General features: G+C 37.6%; 1 protein-coding gene across 4 annotated transcripts in view; it reads left to right on the top strand.

Moving 5' to 3' along the window:
- Positions 1–26,512, top strand: part of LOC131683828 (ras-specific guanine nucleotide-releasing factor 2-like) — a 542,029-nt gene that overhangs the window by 264,791 nt on the left and 250,726 nt on the right. For all 4 annotated transcript variants that reach the window (XM_058966164.1, XM_058966166.1, XM_058966165.1 and 1 more), the window contains 2 exons: positions 6,415–6,612; positions 6,864–7,272. In XM_058966164.1, the coding sequence (XP_058822147.1) occupies positions 6,415–6,612; positions 6,864–7,052 (387 nt within the window). In that variant the 3' untranslated portion in view covers positions 7,053–7,272. The remainder of the gene's footprint in view (positions 1–6,414; positions 6,613–6,863; positions 7,273–26,512) is intronic.

Raw genomic sequence — 26,512 nt, 5'->3', positions numbered from 1 at the left:
TGAGATGAATTTGTTTTATAAAAATAGACACTTTACGAAGCTTCGTAAAAATCAGGTAAAGTCAAATTTCGGTTTTTGTAGTTTTTGTACCCAAAAACCGAACAATATACTCAAAAAGTATAACAAATCAGTATTTTATAAGTTTAGAGTAAAAATCATTTCAAATTAAAATGATTCGGTAGACTATTCTGGTTTAATAAGCGATCTACGAAAAAAGTTTCGAGTGATCAAAGTCACCCCGATGATCAAAGTCACCCCGGTTTACGGTATCTCAGATGTGGTTCATCGTCAAAAAGGCGGTGCTAACAAGTAAACCACCAATCAAAGCACGGCTAATTAATGCGCTTTCAAAATCATTTCTATCAAAATTTACGGTAATCGTATCCTCTACGGAATCTACTACACAATTATTGTGATTATTTCGCAAAAAATCGCGCAAAAATCTGTTTGTTCCGTACAGTAAAGCGGCAATTATTGGCCCCGTTTGTTTATGAGAATCGTTTGGGTACGTACGTCCGTACACTACTCGTCGACCATCAAGTATCGAATGATAAGGTAAAAAGGAAATTCAGCACATATATTTATAATCTTTGTTTTGTTTGATTGACCTCTTAAATGCTCTGTATTGACGGCTCTGCTAGGAATAGCCGCCTCGTGTATGCACATTTCACCTTTTTTAGTGAAATTTTTCAATTTTAATTCAACCGATTTTTAACGGAATACTTATATAGTACATCAATCTAATTAGCAATTATATTCAAGTCAGGTGTTTCTGAATCGATTGGTGTATAAATGATTGAAATCTATCAACTAATTGCGAAGTTAAAACCGTACAAACCTAACATAGTTTCGTTACATAGGAGATTTTCAAAATTTAGGATAACACCCAGCCCCAGATAGTGGAGTAAGACATTTTTAATGTCAAAAAAACTTGCATTCAAATAAAAACTTTTTTGTCGGAGGTCAGAGAGTGTGAAAGATTATGATGATTTTATTCAAGCTCAATGGCAGTATTCTACTTAGGGCAATGACTGGACCCTGTAAATAAGGTTCGTCGCGATTTCGATTTGGGGTGCGGTAAGACGTTATCAGTCTGTAAAATTTTTCATTTCACAATAAGGGTGGAATTCCTTTCATATGAGACCTCCTCTCAGCTACTCTGAAGGTTGTTCTTGTGGCGAGAATTAAGCAGACCCCAGCAATATTTTTCTACTAAACCCTACGCACTCGAGCACAAACCAATATCATTGCTCAGATTACACTATGTACGTATGAAAACCGAATCACCACGTGCCAATAATATGAGCAGACAACACACCAGAAAATATTCTACGCAGAATTTGATAAGCAAAGATCATCCACTATAATGAAAAGCAGTGTGGAGGGGAACTGGTGGTAAGCTCGATACCCCATGACTTCCCAGAAGTAAAATTTTAGATCATGTAATGATGACAGAACATTAGACTGGTTAAATTTTTGACTTTAAGCTCCACCAGGCTATACTGATTGCTTTTATGGTCCTTACCAATTGTGCAAATTTTGGTACCGATTGGTTGTGTCTACGGACCCTCCAAAAATATCAAAGTTTATATGAAAGTTTGTACGGAAAATCGGTTAACATTGAAAATAAATTCTTAAAAAATCATCTCATCAATCAATAAATCAGAACTTGGATTTTATTATTAATCATAGCAACCCTGTTTGAATAGCTGCTTCTACCATACGCGAGTGGCGGGTGGCAAGTCTAGTTTTACACTTGTTTAAGGATGGAGCTATTCAAACAGGGTTGCTATGATTAATAATAAAATCCACTTGTTTTGAAGTCATGCTGCTTCTTTAGTTAATAACTTTTCTCAGAGAATTTTCATAAATTTACAATGTTCCACGAATGTGTTCAGTAGCAGAATACCTTTAAAAATATATAGTGTTCTGATTAATTGATTGATGATGTGATTTTTTAAGAATTTATTTTCAATGTTAAACAATTTTCCATACAAACTTCCATATAAACTTTGAAATTTTTGGAGGGTTCGTAGACACAACCGATCGGTACCAAAATTTGCACAATTACTAAGAACCATAAAAGGAATCAGTAGAGCCTGGTGGAGCTAAAAGTCAAAAATTGAACCAGTCTACAGCACATTCTATTCTAATCTTCATATAGCTATTTGTGTGTGTTGAAGAAAAGTTTGAGCATTTCAATACTGTTAATTGGACATTTAACAAAAATTTTCACTGTTGGGGTAAGACCGACAGTTTCTGGGTGGGGTAAGACCGACACGGTGTTTAGATGGTTGGGTTCATTTTTGATTCGGTGTTGTGTTCAATTATACTATAATTAGGTCATGTTAATAATTGAATTACACGGAAGCTCTGTTTTTATCATGTATTTGTCGGTACTATCTCAAGCCGACAAAAAAAATTCAATTTATCGTGATTCATAGTTATATTACAAAAAGGAACGGAAAAGTATAATCTAATATGATATTCTAAAAAGGTATTGAAGAAAAATTTTCGTCGACTGTCGGATTGTTGATCAACGGAGTTCCGAAAAATCAAAACACGAACCGGATAGCTTACTATGAAGCATGCGTCACTTTTAAGTGAGTGAGTCCTAGTAACAGCGAATATATTCTGCTTGCATACCAGCTCTTCCTCCTTAGAATGGCTTTACAAGTGGCAATAAAGCTCGTGAGAATTACTTGAGAAAAGCTGTACCAAGCGTTAAACGTTTTAATTTCATAACCCCCACGCGTTCGAATGATCTTCCTCTTGCTACGCGATGAAACTGCAGAAAGCATACATTTGCATCACACATACACACATACACATAATTAGGGTAAGGTGGGGCAAATCCGACCTAGTAAATGGTTTTGGCTGTAAAATGCTCATTTTACATCTGATCAAGTCGTTTTATATACCAAATTAAAGGTTAGACTCCTGGGTAACTATATATAGTATTTTATTTGGATCTTGGGAATATCTTGTGATACAAGCGTTTTACAACATGCGTTTTACAAAAATGTTCATTTTTGCTGTTTACAAAAATGGTGGGGTAAACCCGACCCCCTATGTTTTTGGTTGATTTAGTGCAGCTATTATCCAAATTTTATGGGTTTTCAATTGAAAATCAATGAATGTTGTGTTATTGAATTGTAACATGAAGAAAATGGAGTTCAATGTCAATCTTGGAATGCTAAAATCACGAGCAGTAGCACATAATGATATTCCCATTTGAATCGGAGCAATTGCTCGACGAATACTATAATCATCACGTTTTTGTGTCTTTCGTTTGTAGATATGAACCATTTTGCATAAAAATAATAAATAATAACAATAAAAATATACTTCAATTTTTTTTTTGGTTCAGTGTATAGCCAGTCATTACAAGTGTTTTTCCGCGCTCCAAACTTCGATCAATTACCAGTGAAATACTACCGCCTGTTCAATAGTTTGGACTTTGTTTAGTGAAAGATTCTTGATCATCTTCTCTAAGTTATTCACTTCTGGAGTACGCTTCACAATTTGTGTCTATAATCGCAAAAAGTTTTTTGCAAATTAACATCAGAAGCCATTGTTCGCTCTACGACACTCACCGCATCAACGATCGGCAAGCACCCACAGTCACTCACGCTTCTGTCATCGCTTCATCTCGCCGACAACATGACAAGAAGCAAATGCGAAGCCGATACTTGTTTTGGTGCATCAGGATCACGAATTGGCAAAATTTTATGCGAACTCTGCTCTAAAGGCCTCCACCTCAAATGCGCCAATTTAAATAGCTCTCTCGTCAAGTCAATTCGAGATGCTCCTGGTGTTTCTTGGCTTTGTCCCCAGTGCCGAGTTCAATCCAACCGGAATAATTCGTCCAATGATACCATGGATCTAATTCTACAACGCACGAACACCGCTTTAAAACTGATTGGTGGTTTGTCGGATACCATGCAGATTCTCTGTCGTATGTATTCCCAACAATATACGAAACCAAGCTGTCATTCCGGTCTTCGTAATAACGCGGATAAAATAAGCAACGATGGCGCCCCATTCCTTGAGTTTCTCGACGATTTGCAATTCAACATTAGCAACCTCTACGAATCGTTAATTGACGACAACAATAAACGGCCTCGCACAAGCAGTACTTCCAGACCTTCCCTGTAGCAACCTGATAAAATACCGAGTGTCGATGTTCCTATATCCAGTTCTTCTGCCACAAACATTATAGCTTCCTCCGTTTAAGATTCGAATAGTCACACGAATCTGCTACCCGGCTCCTCAAACTCCCACGTATTGCATCAGCTCGCCCGCCAGCCCCTACCGCCACTGCCTGCCTATCTGCACTGCCACTGCCACTCGTCACTGCTACTACCACCAGCTCCGCCAACGCAAACGCATTCTGTAACGCCCTACAAAATCATTCATCATCTGGTATCGCCTCGTCATCTACATCTACTGCACAACCCACTACTTTAACTCATGCTGCTTAACGTTACATCCATTCGACACTAGTCGATACGAACACATTAAGGAACCCGCCGCTTATCAATCAAAACAACTCCGCCAGGCAAGTCAATGTTATCTCTAATATACCATACGTTGGCCCCAATCAGTTCCGTGTACCTCACCCTGCTGCATCACACGGCTATAGTAACGATAAGTCAGGATAATCAAGCCAATCAAATCACACCCCTCCTGGTAGCCCCCACCACTCAGCATGTACCAGTCGCCTCTTACGAAGGTAATTGGTACTATCTTACTAGATTTTTGCCAAGCGAAAAAGAAGAAAATATGAATGTAGACTAATGAAATGATGTCATACCACCATTATGATTATTTTCGATGCTCTACACGACAACATTGATATTAGTTCGCGTAGTGCTTCTGATTTTCGGCAACAGAGGGGGGTCGGGTTTACCCAACGGTCGGGTTTGCCTCACCTTACCCTACACTTTATCACACATACACAACACATTTTTTAATGGAAAAAATTGGACAAAAAGTAACTGCAAAAGGGAGTCGCTCTTACCTTTTCGGTTTATCGGTCTTGCCCTTAAAAACGCTGCAGTCATTTTTCTCCATTTTTTGGCAACCAATAATTTTTAATGATTTTTTGAAGCACTGAAAAAATTATATTTTGGTATCTGAATCTGAATAAAGATTATGCACAAAATTTACAATTTTAAGAGCTTTGTGGAATTTTTGAAAAATTATTGCGCTTAAAGTGTCGGACTTGCCCCCGGTTCCCCTAGTTTAAAATATTGTCTACTAAACCACCAATGATCCCAACCAGTGCATTTTCAGCAACAAATCCTCCTACTGCCTCTATATTTTCAACCATCACTACCAGCGAAGAAGCAAATGACAAAGAAGACGAATACACAATCGTAATCTGTAAGCGAGAAAAGAAAACAAGAGCACCTGGCAGTCACAAAGTCACTTTGTGGCTTGGTTTTCGGTTATAATTTTTCTGGAGAAAACCAGACAAATTGATCAATTTTACTCATCCGACCCACAGTCGCACACTGAATCAATGTCATTAAAAATTTCATCGCTGTGTTATCTTACCAAATAGCTTACCCCATTTTTTATTCGCATAAACGGAATTATATTCTTTCCGATTATTATATGTTTATATTCAAAATTCCAAACATTTGATTTGATTTAACAATCAGTCAATCTACTCATTTTTAGCAGCAAACATGCTAACGAAGTGACCATCAAGAATACGTCAGACAACTACACACAGAAAAAAATATTGGTAAAAGTAAGAGTGTTCCACTCATAGTAAAAAACCACCAATGCCTACTATTAGGTTGAAAGTAGAACTTTTAAATTAATCAAAAATAATAATCAAAATAACAGTTTTCCTTTTAAGCTAATGAGTTATAGCTACCAAAATAAAAGTTTTATTTTCAAACTAATAGTATGTGTTGGTGGTTTTTTGCTAAGAGTGAAAAAGTCTTTTTCCACCAATAGTTTTTTTCTGTTTGTACAATTAACCTCCTTCAACACCAATTTGGCCTTACCAAGCAGTAACGCGGGTGGCATCATGAAAACTGTCGAATAAAAGTTGAGAATAGCTTGAAGCAACATATGATATTACTCCGAATGTATATGATCCAACACAATATATCTTGGAAGCGCCATTCAGCCTAGTTTGCTTATTGTACATGTATTTTGAAGCTTTTTTTCTAAAAAAATCTTTGCCACCACCAAACAGACTCCCGCTGCTGTGTGATACCGATTTATCTTCTTCACAATCGTTACATGCAGATCGGACAACACAATATCACTACCATTCGGAGGAAATGGGGTGCAAGAATGTCAGCCATTTAAACCTCCTCGTTAACGAAATAGCTCGTGTGTACAGTCCAATCAAACGGTAACAAATTTTGACCATTCCCCATCCCGTTCCAGATCAAATCGACAATCACCAAACTACAGGCTGTGGTGTGCTCTGATGGACGTTTTCGAGTGATGCGCGAAGCACTGCATCGCTGTGACCCACCCTGCATTCCGTACCTGGGCATGTATCTAACTGACCTTTCCTTCATCGAGGAGGGCACACCGGACTTTACACCGGACCGTTTGCTGAATTTTTCCAAAATGCGCATGGTGAGTAGCAATAAAACAAAGGCCCCTGATTTATGAAGATGAATTTGCACCGAGATTAGCTGCAGATGCGAATAATGGGGCCGAGTTTCGTTTTCTCTGGGAATTTTCTAGCCGAACCAACAAACAATTCCGCGACTAGCATTCCTCCGGGAATGAAAATATCGGCACCACGTTCAATGGGCAATTTCACCGGTGAAGTATTTTCGCCTACTGATGCAACCTTCATCCATTGTTTCTTCTGCTTGTTTCAGATCGCACACGTGATACGCGAAATTCGCCATTTCCAACAGACGCCGTACAAAATCGATCACATACCGAAAGTTACATCCTACCTCCTGGATACATCGTTGCTGCTGGACGACGACGAATTGTACCAAAAATCGCTGCAAATCGAACCGCGAAGTTCGCGTCTCAGTGCACCTAACACGGCAAACGTCTAATCCCTGGAAAGTGCAGTTTGCAACCAATAATTCCATCCGAGTTTTTTGAGTGAAAAAAAGAGCGAACTATATGCCGGCGGTGATTTGTGAGTCTTTGTGGAGTGGAGTGTGATGTTTCTTTATTTTTATGTGAATGGCGTGCAACGAGTGGCGAGATCAGCTTTCGGCGCCACGCGTTAATAACGAGCAACGGGCGCGGTGGAATCTACGCTTTTTAAAGGTAAGTTATTTGAGGTTTTAACAGTATGCGATGATTAGCTGGGTCTTCCAATCACGGCTGGAAAAACCATAATCGTAAAATGAAGATCCATAGAACCCGCCTGCATTGTTTAGATGCTAGTTTCTATTTGCTTCAATTTTAAATGAATCTAAGTGGAGGCAATTAGGGTAATGTGCTTACAGGCGTTTCCAGCCGGATGCTATCGGAAGGGGCATTATTGTAAAAATGTGTCTGATACACGATTTTGAAAACGAAATTTCGAATCTTGGAGATGCATTTCCCGACATGTGGTGAGCGTGGCGAAGAATTTGTCAAATCAAACACATATTATTTAATCTCTTCTGGAATCTACTAAGAATGGAAAAGTTTCTGGTTGAATAGCGAGGGTGGCACTTGACCCTTACGCTTGGATCCGCTAGTGAATGTGCCTATTGTAGCAGTAGAGCCTATTGTTATCCTATTTTGCCCGTCCAATTTCGAACTTTGGATGTGGTTAAGGCTATGGTCTGTCACGTTACATGGGTACGCATATTTCATAAGCTAAGTCTGCAGACACGATACAATCACTGGTGGCTCCAGTTGGAGGAACGGGGAGGGCACGTCCCCCTCCTATTCAAGCGGATTTTTTTGTAGTAGAAATGCGTGTGTATACAAATCTTTCGTGAATACTTGTTTTTGTGAATCATTATAAAGTGTTAAGGTTGTGTAAATTGTAGCTCAATGAATCAATATTGATTGAAATATTGACATTTATGAATAAAATTCGGTGGCGAGCCTAGATCCAAAATTTTCATACTTAGATATATGTAGATGATTAATTCTGATAATCTCTAGAATATGGCAGCCGAACGGCGCGTGTTTCGGGCGGCGAATATAACTATTTTTACTTTTAATATTCAATTATGCTCAGAACAATGCAGCATCCAATTGGTTCATTGCACATAATTTAAATTAATTATCATTCATTTTGAACAACGTATTAAATCCAAGTAAATTATCCAAATTATTCAGACCTCATAAATTTAAATATTTAAAATTTGCCTAGTTATTTCGAAGAACCATCACCCACGCGGACCGGACCGTCAAATAAATTGTAAGCACCTTGTAAGCATTTTAATCCACACACCTAGAAAAAGTAGTGTAAATTTACGTCTCCTGACCCTGACATATACGAGCATCAAAAATGACTTAGTTTTACGCTTGATTTTAATTTTACATGACGTTCAATTTCGTAAATCATGTAATTTTACTCCACATACAGCGTTTGTTCTGAATGGTAGGAAGTGTAATTTTATGTTATTGCGCATGTAAAGTATATGTTTCATGTAAAATTAAACGGAACACGGTAATGTTCCGTCATTTCGTAAATTACGGTTTGTTGAATTGTGTCATGTTTGCAATTACGTCAACGATAAAATTCAGATTTTTTTGGTGTGCACAGCTGTGCTGTGCTGTTCTTGTCGGTAGGGGTATTGTCGCAGTTATAGTGGTTATGGAACTTGGGAGGGGTTGTGATACGGGACGGTGTTTTCTAGTTTAGAGGTGAACTGAAAGAAACTGACTTATTGCTAGTCATCTTACTAATCAGGGTTCCTGTGTTGTGCATATTTCGATGGTAACATACCATGTGTCTCCATTAGATTACATTACCATGGAGGTGCGTGGTATTTTAGCAGCTAAATAGATTTTGCCGTAGTAAAAGCTATGCATTTCTCCCTAAAGAGAAAAAAATGAACGAAATCAAGCTGTGTCACGGTGTTTTGTCGAACAATTTTATTCAAAAAAATAGGCATCCGTGAAACTTCAGAATGTGAAAGAATGGACTTTTACCTTTCATTTGCAACCGATCCATAGTGGTTTTTACATTTCTTACAAAAGAAATATATAGGATTCGCTCAAACTTTGAAAACTTTCCGAGGCCCGGAAGGCCGAGTCTCATATACCAGTCGACTCAGCTCGACCAATTGGGACAATGGATGTGTGTGTGTTTTTTTAAGAGCAGTAAAAAAATTCCTAGGAAACCCTGAGACAGGGAAAATGTACAAAAACCCTAATGTCTCAGGGAACGGGCTTGGGCTGCCATCACCCGACCACGCTAAAAAACCACTGCTCTTGCCCAGAACCTGATTCCTCCCCGGCACATGCATAGCATCCACTCTAATTCAACTACTTACTAGTTCGTTTCTTCCGCCGGGTTACAGCGCCACTCCTCGACACACCACCAATTCTCCACCATCCACACAGACTGGCAATTTCTGCATGGCAGTCGGAAAGCTGGCTGTGAGTGTGAGACTTAGTGCTCCTTCCCTACGAAGACAATCTGGGCGGCTAACTTCAGATTGTCTAATTCTCTGAGCCCTTGGACTCCCTTATGCCATTCAGCACCACGACTAGGCTCTCTTGTGCCAGTTAGCACCGCAACTCCCTTCTCGTACAATTCAGCGCCTTTTACTCGTTGAGCTCCCGACTTGTTCGCGAACTACTCGGTCTAGTCCCCGACGGTGGACATAGCAACTCCGACGGAGAGTTCCCCGGCGAGAGAAGTTCTCCCGACGCCGAGCCAACCAGCCAGGTGTCGAGGTCAGTTCTGCGATTCCGGTGGAGCAGGGCGTCTGGTTCGCTGGTGCCCCGACGACCCGCGACTAGTGGTGTCTCTTCGCGGTCTACTCAGTCTAGTCCCCGGCTGTGAATCTAGCTAACGCCGACGAAGAGTTCCCCGGCGATGGAAGTTCTCCCGATACCGAATCTTCTTTGGTTTTAGCACCACAATTTCTTGAGCCCTTTGGCTCCCTCTCGTTCCATTTCGCTCTACTTTCCCGATGAGCTATTCAGCTTCCGCCCTCACTTGTTCGCGAACTACTCGGTCTAGTACCCAACAATGGATCGAGCTTGTTCTGCTGAAATCGAGCGGTAGATTTCTCCTGATACCGATGTTCGTTTCTGTCAGTCATTTAGCTGTTCGCGTCGTCCCGATCTACATGATCTAGTCCCCGGCGGTGGATCTAGCCTACTAGCTGCCAGTAGCTGCTGAGGTCTATCCGGCGATTCCGGGTGGAGCGTAACTTCCGGTTCACCACGCCCCAACGACCCACTGCTAGCTGTGCGGCGTGGTCTACTCGGACTAATCCCAGGCGGTGGATCTAGCCTACTCACGAGCTACCCGGAAGGGTGTCGAGATCGATCCGGCGATTCCGGTGAACCTTGCCGTCCGGTTCACAGGCGCCCCGACGACCCAAACTCGGTGCTACGTCACGTACTACTCAACTCGTCCCCGGTGGTGGACCAATTCTACACAGTCCCAGTCGGAGAGTTCCCCAGCGGCGGAATTTCTCTCGAAACCTTGTTGGCTTCTTGTTGGTCTCTTCGCCACTTCCTCTGCAGCTCGGACAGTATGCTCGTAACCACTCTGTTGACAGCGTTCCAGGCATGTTCGTCGCGGCACATCTCTTCGACGATATTGTCCACTGTCATACCAGGTATACCCCTACGAACTTCTTCGAACCTAGGGCATTCGAAGATATTGTTCTGTTGGCACTCGCGACCCGTACGGCCATCATCCGGAATGTCTTGTTTAGCTTTTCACTGTTCCGCTTGGTTTTCAGCGCAGCACTCCAGACAGGAACTCCATATCGGAGTATCGATGACGAAAGAATAGATAGCAGACGTCTCGTGCTGCTCCTCGAGCCGCTGAAGTTTGGCATGATTCTCGCTATTGCGTTCGTTGCCTTCGCCGACTTTTCACAGGCATAGTCAACGTAGTTGTTGAAACTCAACCAGTCGTCAATTATAACTCCCAATTGCTTCAGTGCACGCTTCGATGCAATCACGTGCCCTCCGACGTCGATCTGCATCCGCTGAACCGCTTTGCAGTTACTGACCAACAACACCTCCGTCTTGTGGTGAGCTATTTGCAGCTTGACCCCGTTCATCCAGCTCTCGATCGCATCTATTGTCTCCGTCACCGACACCTCTACGTCTTCAAGTGCCTCACCCATCACCGTTAGTGACACGTCGTATGCGAAACCCACTTTCCTAGGCAGCTACACCATTAAGATCCCATCGTACATCCCGTTCCAAAGAGTTGGAAGAATGGAGCCCTGAGGAACGCCCACTGTGACTCGCATTGACTTCTGCCCTTCGCTCGCCTCGTACAGCAGCACTCTACTCTGAAAGTTGCTCTTCAGGATCTGGCACAGATACTCGGGAACCCTCATTCTATGCAGCGATGGCTTCCCACCTGGCACTGTTGAACGCGTTCTTCACATCTATCGTGACCACAGCGCAGTATCGATCTCCTCTTCGTTTCTGTGTAGATGATTTCTCAGCACTCTAGAGCACTGTCCGAATTGCATCCACTGTCGATGCTCCTTTGCGGAAATCGAATTGTATCGTCGAGCCCCTCATTTTTGCCATCACGACTCGGTACGCGTCGCCCCAGGGATTGGCGTCTACTTCTCGGCGCAGCTTCTTGTGGCAATCTGACTTGCCAAGTCTGATCCTTCGTTGTAAAGCGGCCCTAGCTTCCCGAAATGCTGCCTTGCGCTCTTCTCTATCTAGCTCCAATATTACTCTCTGAGCCCACCTTCTGGCTCTGAGACAAGCAGCGCATAGCGTACTAAGCGTCTCGTTCCACCAGTAAGCTGAACGTCGTTTGTTGCGTGGTTCCAGTTTTCGTGGCATTGCACAGTGGTCGCAATGGTACCAAAACGTGCGTTTAATTAATGGTGCTCTAGGAGTTGATTTTAGCGATTTGGTGTGTTAGAAAAACTTTTTCAGAATGGAAGCCCCCTTCTTTTGATGTATACTGAATTGTGATTAATCCACCTAAAAGTGAGATAGAAAATTTATTTACACTAACTTTTAAGATAGAGGCACGATGTCAATGACAAAGTTATAGTAAATTCTATTGTGAGAAAACTTGTTGAACATGCAAACTCTCCAAAATGTAATGGTGTTGAGATAAAGCACGTTGTTTGTGGGAGGCACCCAAAAAATCATTTTTTTATTATAACTTTTTTCTGAGATTTTTGCAATTCTTCAAATGTTCTATGAAGTTGTTGAAATTAAGAAATTGCAGATATTTGTCGAAGACGTCAACAATTTTTATTTCAAAACTTAAGAGTTATTAAATAAAATGGGTTAAAAATACCGCCATTTTGAATGACAATTACTAAGAGATGTGGAAATATGTGGAAGACATTTCGATTCTATGAGAAAGACAGTGAAAAGTACTATAAGAAAAAATCCTACTCACAGCGGGCATCCACCGGCCTGTATATAAAAATACTTTCCGACAATGCATGTTTTTCATTTTGTAACAAAATAAGTACGACTTTTTCAACATAAATTTTTAGTGATTTTTTTCTATGTGTCGAATATTCTAAAAAATCATTGAGAGTAATAAATACACATATAAATCGTGAACTTTGAATTTCTGTTATCTGAAACTATTCATAAATTAACAGGATTTGTAAAGTGAACACTAGAGACGTCCAAAAAGGTTTACTGTATTTTCATGAGAATGAACCATAGCAAAGAGTATTAGATATCATTTTCACGAAACGACTGTGTAGTCAGAGTTGCTACTTAGGATCCGACTTGCCAGAAAATCTTTAGAAAAATATTTTCACCCATATATTGCATCTCTGTCAAATTTTAACCGTCAAAAAGGCAAGGGGTCTCAGAGGCTCGGCTAGTTACAGTTCCCTAGTTTCAATGAACTTGTAATTGGAAATACAATTGATCGAGCGTTTTCGGGCTTTCGATTCTCTCACCGGTAAAACGACAAAAAAGAGGCTCTTGATTTCATTGCGTCTTAGAAGCGATGCTTTATGAAGTCACAATTTTCGCTTGCCTTTTTGAGGGTTAATTTCAAATATTTAATCATTCAATGCGTGCTTGCAAAAGAATTATTGACAATTACGGCCACGTAATCGTTTCATGAGAACTGCATATAGGGTAGACGAGTCCTTATCCATCTCATTAGTCGGGATGTCACAATATTTCGTTGATAACTCGACTTAGAGTGACTGGATTGCGCTTAAGTAAGTATCACCATCTTTCCTTCGTTCATAAGTAGCAGTACAGTTAGACTTTTTGAGTCAATGCGTTGAATAGAGATAGCAAATACTTATCTAACTAATGAGTTCCAATGGGTGGGATGAATAGAGGAGCTAAGATGAATTAGGGCGCAGTAACCCTAATACTGTTTGTAATGGTTTTAATTCTTGTAAAGACAGCCAAAAAATTTTGCACATTTTTTAGTTGATCACTTCTGTTGTTGTGCTAGTTTAGGAATAATTCGTAAGTTGGAGACTACAGAGCTAAGAGTTTTGGATTCATATGTGTACTTTGACATTTCCAAAGATTTTTTAGAATATTCGTAGAATAGAATAACACATAGAAACAATTGGTATAAAAAGTTATGCTTAAAATGTCATAATTATTTTGTTACAAAATGAAAAACATGCATTGCCGAAAAGTATTTTTTATATATAGGCCAGTGGATGCCCGTTGTGAGTAGGATTTTTTCTTATAGTACTTTTCACTGTCTTTCTCATGGAATCGAAATGTCTTCCACATATTTCCACATCTCTTAGTAAATATCATTCAAAATGGCGGTATTTTTAACCCATTTTATTTAATAACTCTTAAGTTTTGAAGTAAAAATTGTTGACGTCTTCGACAAATATCTGCAATTTCTTAATTTCAACAACTTCATAGAACATTTGAAGAATTGCAAAAATCTCAGAAAAAAGTTATAATAAAAAAATGATTTTTTGGGTGCCTCCCACAAACAACGTGCTTTATCTCAACACCATTACATTTTGGAGAGTTTGCATGTTCAACAAGTTTTCTCGCAATAGAATTTACTATAACTTTGTCATTGACATCGTGCCTCTATCTTAAAAGTTAGTGGAAATAAATTTTCTATCTCACTTTTAGGTGGATTAATCACAATTCAGTATACATCAAAAGAAGGGGGCTTCCATTCTGAAAAAGTTTTTCTAACACACCAAATCGCTAAAAGCAACTCCTAGAGCACCATTAATTAAACGCACGTTTTGGTACCATTGCGACCACTGTGCATTGTGGCGTCACAAGACGCCACAATCCTTCTTGTTAGGTCAGCCGTTCTCGGTCCCGCCGTTCGGCTGAAGTGCTTCAACGAAGAGGTCTTTGTTGAAGGCTTTAGTTTTCCACTTTCGCTCACTAGTCATCCTTCTCCGTACTGCAGCAGGGTTCCGTTGACCGGTAGTGAATAGCCTGGTGGTTACTATGCGTATACGTTTCGTATATTCTCCAATCCATGTTGGCCGACAATGAAGGACTATAGAATGCGACGTCGATGCCGGGCTTTCCGTCTCTCCGAAATGCGCTAACAGAACCTTCATTGCGCAAGCGTACGTATAACTTTGCTAGCACTTCCTGCAGGATACATCTTCTTATGTTGGTTACTCTACTGCCCCAATTCACAACCCAGGCATTGAAGTCACCGCCAATAACTATTGGCATCCGACCGATCAACTGCTCGGTTAATTACTCCAGCATTAGGCTGAACTGCTCTACTGTCCACCTTGGGGGTGCCCCCCAAAGACGCCGTTGATTTTGGGGATCACGAAACCCTAGTATGAGCGTTCTACCACTTCGGGGGTTACTTTAAGCCATGGGGGCTACTTTACGCCAAAATCAAAGAATGATAATTAAGCTTCTAGTCAAATTTAACGTTACATTTTGACAAAAGCAAAACATAGTATTATTCGCTGAATCAACTCAAATATAAAAATTGGATATAGGTTTAAGAAAATGATTGCAAGTAATCCTCCTAGTAGGCGATGAGACTGAACCATAAAATATACACAAACTACATTTTATTTTTTTGCCGTTCTCATAAAGAAAGGATATGCAATCACTCTGAAAACCGACTGCTTAACCGAGACCCGGAGGGCCGAGTCTCATATACCATTCGACTCAGTTCGTCGAAATTGACAAATGTCTGTATGTGTATGTGTGTGTGTTTTCAAAACTCACTCACTTTTCTCAGAGATGGCTGAACCGCATCGCTCAAACTTGATTTCAAATGAAAGGTATAACGCTCCCATAAGCTGATATTGAATTTTTTGTTGATCAGACTTCCGGTTCTGGAGTTACGGGTTGAAGAGTGCGGTCACCCAGCAAATTCCCATATAAAATGGTAACACCATGTTGTCCAAATGGTGTAATACATATTAAAAAGGGTGCAACATAACTCGAATTTGCGGGTCTAGATCACTAATGATCATTCTAAGAAGCTTTGACCACATTGGCCACCTATGACGGTTCTTGATGCCCCGGGTACTTTCCAAGTTCGTAAGTTAATCTCACACTTTTTTCCCCGGGAATTCTTGACCGATTTTCATAAAATTGCCTTCAAATGAAAGATACAATACTCCCATGGACTGTTATTGAATATTCATTCATTCGTATCTGACATTTGGTTCCGGAGTTACAGGTTGTTTATTGCGACCACATAGGAATTTCCCATATAAACCGGTAAAATCGTAATACTTCAAAGGATAAAAATCCATTTCTATTTGTAAGTCTAGATCACTGATGGCCAATCAAAGATTCTTTGAATATAATGTCCACTATTGTCAGTTCCGGAATTTTCCGGTTCCTGGACATATTCCAGAATTAGTCACATCGATTACTCGGTGATGACTGAACCGATTTTCCTAAAGCAAATCTCAAATGGAGGGTATAATATGCTGTTGGGTGTTGCATACTCCATCAGCCCCCTCTCAACTTCACCTCACACCATCTCTTTCAACCTAATCCCGGCATTGACATAAGGTTTCTGAGTTTTAACAGGAGAGATTTACACCTCCTCACCGGTCACAGCCAATTTGAATTCCCCTTAGATCACTCCTCATTGCACCCCCCCCCCCAAGCCACCACCCCATCCATCACTCATACCCCTCCCCCTCTCAACCCCACCATCTTTATACCACCGCTATAGCACAAGGCATTCTGAATTAAGCTGGGGAGTGGTTCGTTCGTAGTAAGGCAACATTGAACTAATGCTGATTAGGCCAAGAAAGTATGGTATTTTTGTTTCAAGTGTTTCACTGTCTACACATAGCTCATCAGGTTCGTGGCTGGCAAACTATTGTGTGTAGGTGTAAAGTGTACTAAGAATGTAGTAGATGTTCCCATAATTGAAATGAACATAACCAGCCATAGACTCATACTTTAAAGAAATGAGAAAGGCACAATTGCACCACTAGGTGGATTAAAACAGGTTTTTTATATTGTAACGACATATAAATAGCAAGGGACTGGAAGGTGAAGTATTTTTCAAATATTAAGAGCCATAGTACTCAAGGAAGAGCAAGGATTTGAAGTAAGAAAGTTTAGAAATGCGTGGAGTAGGGCCAATGAACAAGCTTAGAATTTCCCGGCTACTTAATTCTTTGTCTTCTGCAACGCAGGAGTCAGGATCTATTGGCATTGAATGCGAATCACCTGAGTCTGCGGCATGTCCGGACAAGCGTAAAGTCAATTTAATGACTTAACACACAACACACAACAACATTTAAACAATATTGTAAATTAAATTCTCTTGGAAAAGTGTGATATACTAATCAAATTATTAGATAAGAAGATATAGATTACGTAAAATTAACCTGGCATTGTAATGCATTTATTGGTTGTTGTACTTTTTGTCCATATTTTTTATTGTTTGGTAATTGGTGACCATATGTCCATTTTATCTAAAATTCTAAACGCCAAGTTTTACTTAAGTCTATATTACACAATTTGTATATTTGATCTAAAATTTACACTTATTTTGTGATTTGATTCTAATTCAAAGCAGACTTTTATTAACTTACTTGTTTGACTGTTTGAAAAATAACCGTAATCGATAATTTGCAAGTTAAGTAGTGTAGTTGCAATTGAGCAAACATGTAAAAACGCTATCGTTTCTAGAAGTATTTAAACTTTTTGTATTGATGTAGTTCGTTGTGGAATGACAGAAAGAGCTGCGGGGAATAGTTCTGCAGTGTAGACCAATGACCTTATGGTTAAAACATTACTACACAAAAAGGTCCTCAGTATATTGGACATGGATATCTCATAAAAGATGGATGAACTGACCTGACCATTGAATATAACAGTACCATTCGCCTTTCTGTTAGAAAAGCCATTGCACTTCGGAATACTTCCATTTTTACGAGCACATTCATTTGCATTCACACATAAATAACAAGCATAATCCATAACAATAAATCAAGAAGTTAACATGACTTCTAAAAAAAACTTTATGGCGTGAAGTAGCCCCCCTTTAAGGGCGACTTTATGTCAACTTTTAGTTCTTTATATCTCATGTTCAATCTTGATTTTCCAAAAGTTCTTCTCACTGACTTTGGAGGTACTTCTGCCATATGTAAACCATCAAACAGTTTCAAATTTGAAGTTGCGTGATCGTAGTTCTTGAGTGTAACGTACCGTAAACCGGGGTGACATTGATCACTTTTCGAAGTAATCATTGCATATTTTTAGACGCAACACATTTTTTTCAAGTTTAATATTTTTAAACCATGTACTGATGTAAAGAGAACAAGATTGGATGGTTTTACCTAAAATTGTCCGCTTACAGCTATTTTTCCAAAAATGATTTCAAGTTGATGTCCGTTTTCGTATACTTTGATAACCTGCATGTTCACCCACATTAAGTTATTGATGTCAATGTTTTTCATTCAAATGTTTGTTTAAACTAATTCTGGAAAGATGCTCATTGTTAAATAGATGTTAATTGGTATTATACAAAGTATTCAAAGTACTGTAAAATTCGAGTAACCAAAATTCGTATAATTTGTGTCCAACTAGAATAAAAGTTTTTGAAAACCTTTAAAACTGCTAAAATTGTTTTATTTCAGTGCTTTATCAATGTATAAAATGTTTCATCCATTTTAACACGTTGGAATATCGAACAATAAAAAAAGTTGCAAGTTTTAGCTTAAAAAAATTTGAAATAATTGCCAACTAGTTTCACAAAAAAATGTACTTAAAATAAATAAACTCTTAAAAGTAAATTTGGTACATCCCACTCTAAAGGAAAATAAAATCTCGCTTGTAATTTATTACTCTTGCTCAAATCTGAGATTTATTTGTTAAAAAATAGACACTTGATGAAGCTTCGTAAAAATAAGATAAAGTCAAATTTCGGTTTTTTGTAGTTTTTGTACCCAAAAACCGAACAAAATACTCAAAAAGTATAACAAACCAGTATTTCATAAGTTTAGAGTAAAAATCATTTCAAACTAAAATGATTCGGTAGACTATTCTGGTTTAATAAGCGATCTACGAAAATAGTTTCTAGTGATCAAAGTCACCCCGATGATCAAAGTCACCCCGGTTTACGGTACAAAAAGTTCTATTTTTGGCTTAAAGTAACCCCCGATGACGGTATGCGAAAAAAAATCGCTTCGAGGGCGGGGCCATAACTCCGACACACTTTTCCTCCTCAACTTTGTATATAACCTCTTAAAAAATTTCTACGCACTGAAATCTGTATACTGCGCTCTGGTCCAAACCCTTTTTGGATTACGTCATACAAGCGTTGCCGCTATACAACGCCGTTCAAAATTAATGATTGCAGCATTTTCACAGAAGTTTTACACGATTTGCTCTAACAAACGTTCCGTGGAACAGCCCTATAGAATGATAATTTTCAATAGAATTCAATAGAATACTCCGAAATTCTTTCAAGGGCTAATCTGTTTGTTCCTTCTTATGTTATAAGGAATCTGCTGCTTGTGTGGATCTCTAAACACCGTACGGAATATGAATCAGTAGTTGATTGCTTGCTATAGTATTTTCCAAATGAAATCTATGTTAATTCAAAATATTCATTTAAAATTAAAAACGTCTGCCACGTTTCGTCAGCTATCTCATTGCTAGACGATTGAATAAGTCATAACACAACATCCAAATTTTCAATACATTTAAAAGATTTTCACCAAAAACAATAGACAAATAACGTGGGTGTACGCTCAATTTTGGAATTCACTGTATCTCATTCTTCTCAAGCCATCTTGCCGCCAGCAACATGTTCGCTAAATTTACGCCATTTGAGAATTGGCTACACTGACAACAGGCTCCATCTCCCCCACCGTGACGGATGTCTGGGTCAGTGATAGACATAGATTTTCCTAACCTCAGATTCAGCAACTCGGTCTTGCTGTGGGAATCCTATCCAAACTGGCATGGCGATGGGATGCACTGATGCTGCCCAGCAGTCTGATCGTTCGCCTTCGCTCACATGTCAGGGAGCATCGGGGCGTGCTTTGATTAAGTTGATGTTGATGTTTCAGAGTAAACATCCCATTTCACGGGGTTAGGACGTTCCAAAGGGTGGGCTCTTTACTGAACAGTGATGCCCTAGTAGCAGTGCAGCGGATGAACCTACCTACTGTAGCGTGCTCCGGTGAGTGGTCCAGTGCCGGTGGTCATCTAACTGCCTTCTGTGCCGGTGACTGTCCAAATGGGTCCAGATTTATTTGATGAGTTGTTTATGGTGAATTAGTGATTAGAAGCACTTGGCGGAGCAAATGAGAGCCTGTCGTATTTGATTTAATCAATCGTCCGCCGTCACTATGGAGACGTTGACGCCGACGACGACGACGACGACGATAGTGATGCTAGAGAGGACGACAACTGAAACCGACGCGCATGCATCATTGTTGTCACTCTGTGGGAAACGATGAAAGTGCTTCTACCGCTATCTCCACCTTGATGGATCTGTTGTAACGGACACGCTATGGTCTGACGTATTTAGGCCACCTGAAAGATGGCTTTCGAGAATGGACGGGCTACATTAACCATTATTTACTGATTGGATGACCATACATACATACATAAATCTTATTGTCCTAAAACAAAAGTATGTGCAGAAGTGTAACAAAGTCATCAGCATTTTATGAAATTAGAATACTAAATATCAAATTGAACGTGTTTCAAAACAAAGAAATTTATTTCACCATTTTCCATAAGCTGTCTGTTCATCGCTAAATTTTGAATATCAAATGGTTATCCAAAGAGATTTTCGTGTGACATGCACCTCGCAACGAGAAAACTAGAACGTTCAGATTTGAGGGGTTGTACAAACTGCAAGTGGGGAAAAAACCGGTTTAGTACCGGTGCGGTAAACCAAATTTTCACACGATTTTGTGTTTCCTTTACATCGTGTGCGGTCTTACCGCTGGTTGTGTTTCAACGAGACACGAAAACCAAACCGAGTTTCGTTTACACAGCACCGTGGTTTGGTTTTGATTTTCGTTTACCGGTGCACGAGTATGGAACGAAACACGAGAATACCGAAACCAAACTTCGGCTGTGTTGCGGTTGTGTATTCGGGTTGATGTTTATCGGCTATGCTAGTGCTGCCAGCATTTTTATTAGAAATTCAGTGCATATTTATTTTAGATATAATGTCAGGTATTTTTTCGGTAATTGAAAAATTGTTCTGAGACATCTTCCATGTACAACAAAAATGTTCCTTGTCATTTTGGAAGAAAATAAATGACTTACCTTAACTCAATATTACGGCATTTTCATGATGATTTATCATCAGGAACTTTGCAATATGGGTATGTTTGGTATGAGGAACTGCCCAAAAGTTTATTAGCCTTCGCTATTTTTATATGAGAGACTGAGAGCAAGAGTGGATTAAAATTTTGTTCAGAGCAAAAGTGGGTTAAAATATTCCCTTAGATCCGAAATGGTATATTCATCAAAACTTCAGGCAAAAGCGGGTCAAATATCATTTAGCGCAAAAATTGTTCGACAAAATTTTCAGAGCAAGAATGGTATAGAATATCAACCCATTTTTGCGGTACGAAAATAATACATAGGTTCATAACAGGTGTTCAGAATATTTCTTATTCGGACTTGTGAACAGAAATCGTAAGATTTTGGATCCGTATAGGTCAGCAGAACCGAAAATCGACCATTACCGCCATTTTGAAATCCAAGATGGCGACTTCCGGTTACCACAAAATAGTGAGAACCACCATCAATATGGGTGTCATTTGAAAGGATATGGTCAGCAGACACCGAAAATTGACCATTAGCGCCATTTTGAAATCCAAGATGGCGACTTCCGGTTACCACAAAATAGTGAGAACCACCATCAATATGGGTGTCATTTGAAAGGATATGGTCAGCAGACACCGAAAATTGACCATTAGCGCCATTTTGAAATCCAAGATGGCGACTTCCAGTTACCACAAAATAGTGAGAACCACCATCAATATGGGTGTCATTTGAAAGGATATGGTCAGCAGACACCGAAAATTGACCATTAGCGCCATTTTGAAATCCAAGATGGCGACTTCCGGTTACCACAAAATAGTGAGAACCACCATAAATATGGGTGTCATTTGAAAGGATATGGTCAGCAGACACCGAAAATTGACCATTACCGCCATTTTGAAATCCAAGATGGCGACTTCCGGTTACCACAAAATAGTGAGAACCACCATCAATATGGATGTCATTTGAAAAAGGTGGTCATTTGAAAGAAGTTTTATATCTTAAGGTTATTTGAATTACTATATGATACCGCGAGAATTGTTGCTTTTTCTCTTCTAATAACATTTAGATACGATATATAATTTGTTACTGATTTATGGAAGGTTTCAAAAAATATTTAAAGATATCTACAGAAGTTACAGCCAGGTCTTCTGTCAAAATGTTTTTGTCTGTACCTAGGATGATAAGTTTATATCGCTTTTCTGTTTTATTGGCAGACACGTTCCATATATCGAATGTTTTATCACTAAGACATCTGACAACATGCTTCTGTAGGTATTTTCAAAGAACGAGCAGATCCTACTGGGTTTGCGCCAACTGAACGGCGGGGGTTAGTTGGATATTTTGGTTTGATTTGATTGATTTGATTGATTTGATTGATTTGATTGATTTGATTGATTTGATTGATTTGATTGATTTGATTGATTTGATTGATTTGATTGATTTGATTGATTTGATTGATTTGATTGATTTGATTGATTTGATTGATTTGATTGATTTGATTGATTTGATTGATTTGATTGATTTGATTGATTTGATTGATTTGATTGATTTGATTGATTTGATTGATTTGATTGATTTGATTGATTTGATTGATTTGATTGATTTGATTGATTTGATTGATTTGATTGATTTGATTGATTTGATTGATTTGATTGATTTGATTGATTTGATTGATTTGATTGATTTGATTGATTTGATTGATTTGATTGATTTGATTGATTTGATTGATTTGATTGATTTGATTGATTTGATTGATTTGATTGATTTGATTGATTTGATTGATTTGATTGATTTGATTGATTTGATTGATTTGATTGATTTGATTGATTTGATTGATTTGATTGATTTGATTGATTTGATTGATTTGATTGATTTGATTGATTTGATTGATTTGATTGATTTGATTGATTTGATTGATTTGATTGATTTGATTGATTTGATTGATTTGATTGATTTGATTGATTTGATTGATTTGATTGATTTGATTGATTTGATTGATTTGATTGATTTGATTGATTTGATTGATTTGATTGATTTGATTGATTTGATTGATTTGATTGATTTGATTGATTTGATTGATTTGATTGATTTGATTGATTTGATTGATTTGATTGATTTGATTGATTTGATTGATTTGATTGATTTGATTGATTTGATTGATTTGATTGATTTGATTGATTTGATTGATTTGATTGATTTGATTGATTTGATTGATTTGATTGATTTGATTGATTTGATTGATTTGATTGATTTGATTGATTTGATTGATTTGATTGATTTGATTGATTTGATTGATTTGATTGATTTGATTGATTTGATTGATTTGATTGATTTGATTGATTTGATTGATTTGATTGATTTGATTGATTTGATTGATTTGATTGATTTGATTGATTTGATTGATTTGATTGATTTGATTGATTTGATTGATTTGATTGATTTGATTGATTTGATTGATTTGATTGATTTGATTGATTTGATTGATTTGATTGATTTGATTGATTTGATTGATTTGATTGATTTGATTGATTTGATTGATTTGATTGATTTGATTGATTTGATTGATTTGATTGATTTGATTGATTTGATTGATTTGATTGATTTGATTGATTTGATTGATTTGATTGATTTGATTGATTTGATTGATTTGATTGATTTGATTGATTTGATTGATTTGATTGATTTAATTGATTTGATTGATTTGATTGATTTGATTGATTTGATTGATTTGATTGATTTGATTGATTTGATTGATTTGATTGATTTGATTGATTTGATTGATTTGATTGATTTGATTGATTTGATTGATTTGATTGATTTGATTGATTTGATTGATTTGATTGATTTGATTGATTTGATTGATTTGATTGATTTGATTGATTTGATTGATTTGATTGATTTGATTGATTTGATTGATTTGATTGATTTGATTGATTTAATTGATTTGATTGATTTGATTGATTTGATTGATTTGATTGATTTGATTGATTTGATTGATTTGATTGATTTGATTGATTTGATTGATTTGATTGATTTGATTGATTTGATTGATTTGATTGATTTGATTGATTTGATTGATTTGATTGATTTGATTGATTTGATTGATTTGATTGATTTGATTGATTTGATTGATTTGATTGATTTGATTGATTTGATTGATTTGATTGATTTGATTGATTTGATTGATTTGATTGATTTGATTGATTTGATTGATTTGATTGATTTGATTGATTTGATTGATTTGATTGATTTGATTGATTTGATTGATTTGATTGATTTGATTGATTTGATTGATTTGATTGATTTGATTGATTTGATTGATCTGATTGATTTGATTGATTTGATTGATTTGATTGATTTGATTGATTTGATTGATTTGATTGATTTGATTGATTTGATTGATTTGATTGATTTGATTGATTTGATTGATTTGATTGATTTGATTGATTTGATTGATTTGATTGATTTGATTGATTTGATTGATTTGATTGATTTGATTGATTTGATTGATTGTTTTCAATTTGATTGATTTCATAGATTTCATTGTTTTCATTGATTTAATTGATTGTATTGATTGCATTAATTTCAATGATTTGATTGATTTGAATGCTCGCATTGATTGCATTGATCGCATTGATTTCATTGTTTTTATTGATTTCTTTGAAGTCATTAATTTCAATTTCAACATTGTTACATTAACATCAACGACTTTCCCGAATCAATACATTTATCGGTTTCATGCGATTATTCGCCAAGAAAGATAGCCATTTTGAATTTCGTGTCCGTTATCTTGGTTTTTAATATGGTAAAGAACATCAATTGTGAAACGTTAACAATCGCCCAGAACCTAACATTTCGATATTGTCCCATCGACTCTCAACAACTAACCTTATTCAATTCAGTTGTTTATTCGGCAGCACTGCACATGAATTTACTGCCTCTTCTTTCAACCGAAGCACCGCGTACAGAAAAAAACCAGGTTCGGTTTTCTAAAGCCGAACCGATACCGCTGTTTAGAATACATTAACACGAGTTGAAAATCGTGCACACATGTAAACGGTGTTGAGTGACTCGGTTTGGTTTTCAAAACCGACACTCGGTCAAGGTTGTCATTTCGTTTACCGTGTGAACGAAATCAAAACCGCACACGATGTGGATCGCTCGTTTACACGTGTTGAGACTTTGAGCACCATACCAGTGACTGTACGTACCGGTTGGTTTTCTTACCCACCTCTGACAAACTGTAGACGTGGGACTACACTACTAAATGTAAAATACTTTAATTGGATTTCATTTGTTAGGATATTTTTATTTTCAAATAAGTTTCACACCTTGATCAGAATCCCAACTAGATTAGAGACAATTTTCCGTCTGAGAGACAGTTGGTCGGTGTTAAGTCAGACCGAACTAAGTGACATTATATTGAATTCAAGAAAGACGACATTAAAGTTTGGACCGCAGCATCTTCTACAATATAATACGAAAACTATTTTTTGCCATAATTCTTGTTAATTATGATATATTTCAAATTTATCAAAAATCGAATATAGCTGAAGAAATTTCTTATTCAGTGCTGTCATCATCTCATTTTTTTAAGATTTTGCGACTTAGTCCGGCCTGACAATGGTTTTTCAACATACATCATTTTTTATGCGATACATTTTTGGCGACATTCCTAGGGAACGCAGTACAATATATAATATACAGACATGATTACTATTATTACAGCATCGTAGTCAAATAACTGAATTGAAAATATGCCGTTCGTTACACAGAAGAAAAATCCGTTGTTTGTGATCAAAAGATCACGATTTCGTGAACTGAACGTTGCGAAAATCGTAACCAAGTTCCTGAAATTGTGAATAAGACGAGTTTCGCGCCGAATCGTATTCAAAGCTGGCAGCATCCTCTCAGATTTTATTGAAACTTTCTGTACATCAAGAATTTGTCAGACTGTCTTTTGAAAAGGGTCAAACTTTTTTTATCAATTTTTTTTTTTTCAAATGGCTATAGTCTAAAAATGACAAATTCTAAAAAAAATGTTGTAGGAGAGATTTTCACAAAAGTAGTTAAATTTTTGAATAAAAATATTGAAAAAAACTTCATTGCGTCCTACACTGAAAAAATCGATTTTAAAGAGCAGATTTAAAAAAAAAATCTTTGATTTGGATGAAATTTTGTTCCAAGATAGGTAATTATACCGTTAAATACTCAAGTTGGGCACTTTCAAGGAAGAAAAGTTATTTAAAAAAAAACTTTTCCTTGTAAAACTGATTTTTTCAGTGTATTTTTATCAAAAACTAAACCAATGAAAGTCATAATCATCTCAGAATCAAATTTATCAAATGCTACTTGCCTTATACATGCAAAAATTACACTAGTTTACAGCATTTCTGAACTAAATAAGCTAGTGGTCATTTTCAATGTAAAATCGTGTGCTGAATCCGAAAATGAGGTCCAAAAAATTTACAGTAGAACAGTTTTCGAGTTACAGTGAAAAAATGAATTTTACCTTTAAAATTAAAAGTACTTTCAGTAAAATTTAAATATCTTCGGTTGTAGTGCATCGATATTAAATATTATTATGTTGAAGTAAAGGTAACTTAATGCGCTTTCGATCGTTAGAACATTTTGTTTTAGTGCGACTACTGGTTCTGACGTT

The sequence above is a fragment of the Topomyia yanbarensis genome, chromosome 2, assembly GCF_030247195.1.
Source record: "Topomyia yanbarensis strain Yona2022 chromosome 2, ASM3024719v1, whole genome shotgun sequence".
Taxonomy (NCBI): domain Eukaryota; kingdom Metazoa; phylum Arthropoda; class Insecta; order Diptera; family Culicidae; genus Topomyia; species Topomyia yanbarensis.
This window is presented reverse-complemented; position numbering and strand designations above follow the sequence as displayed.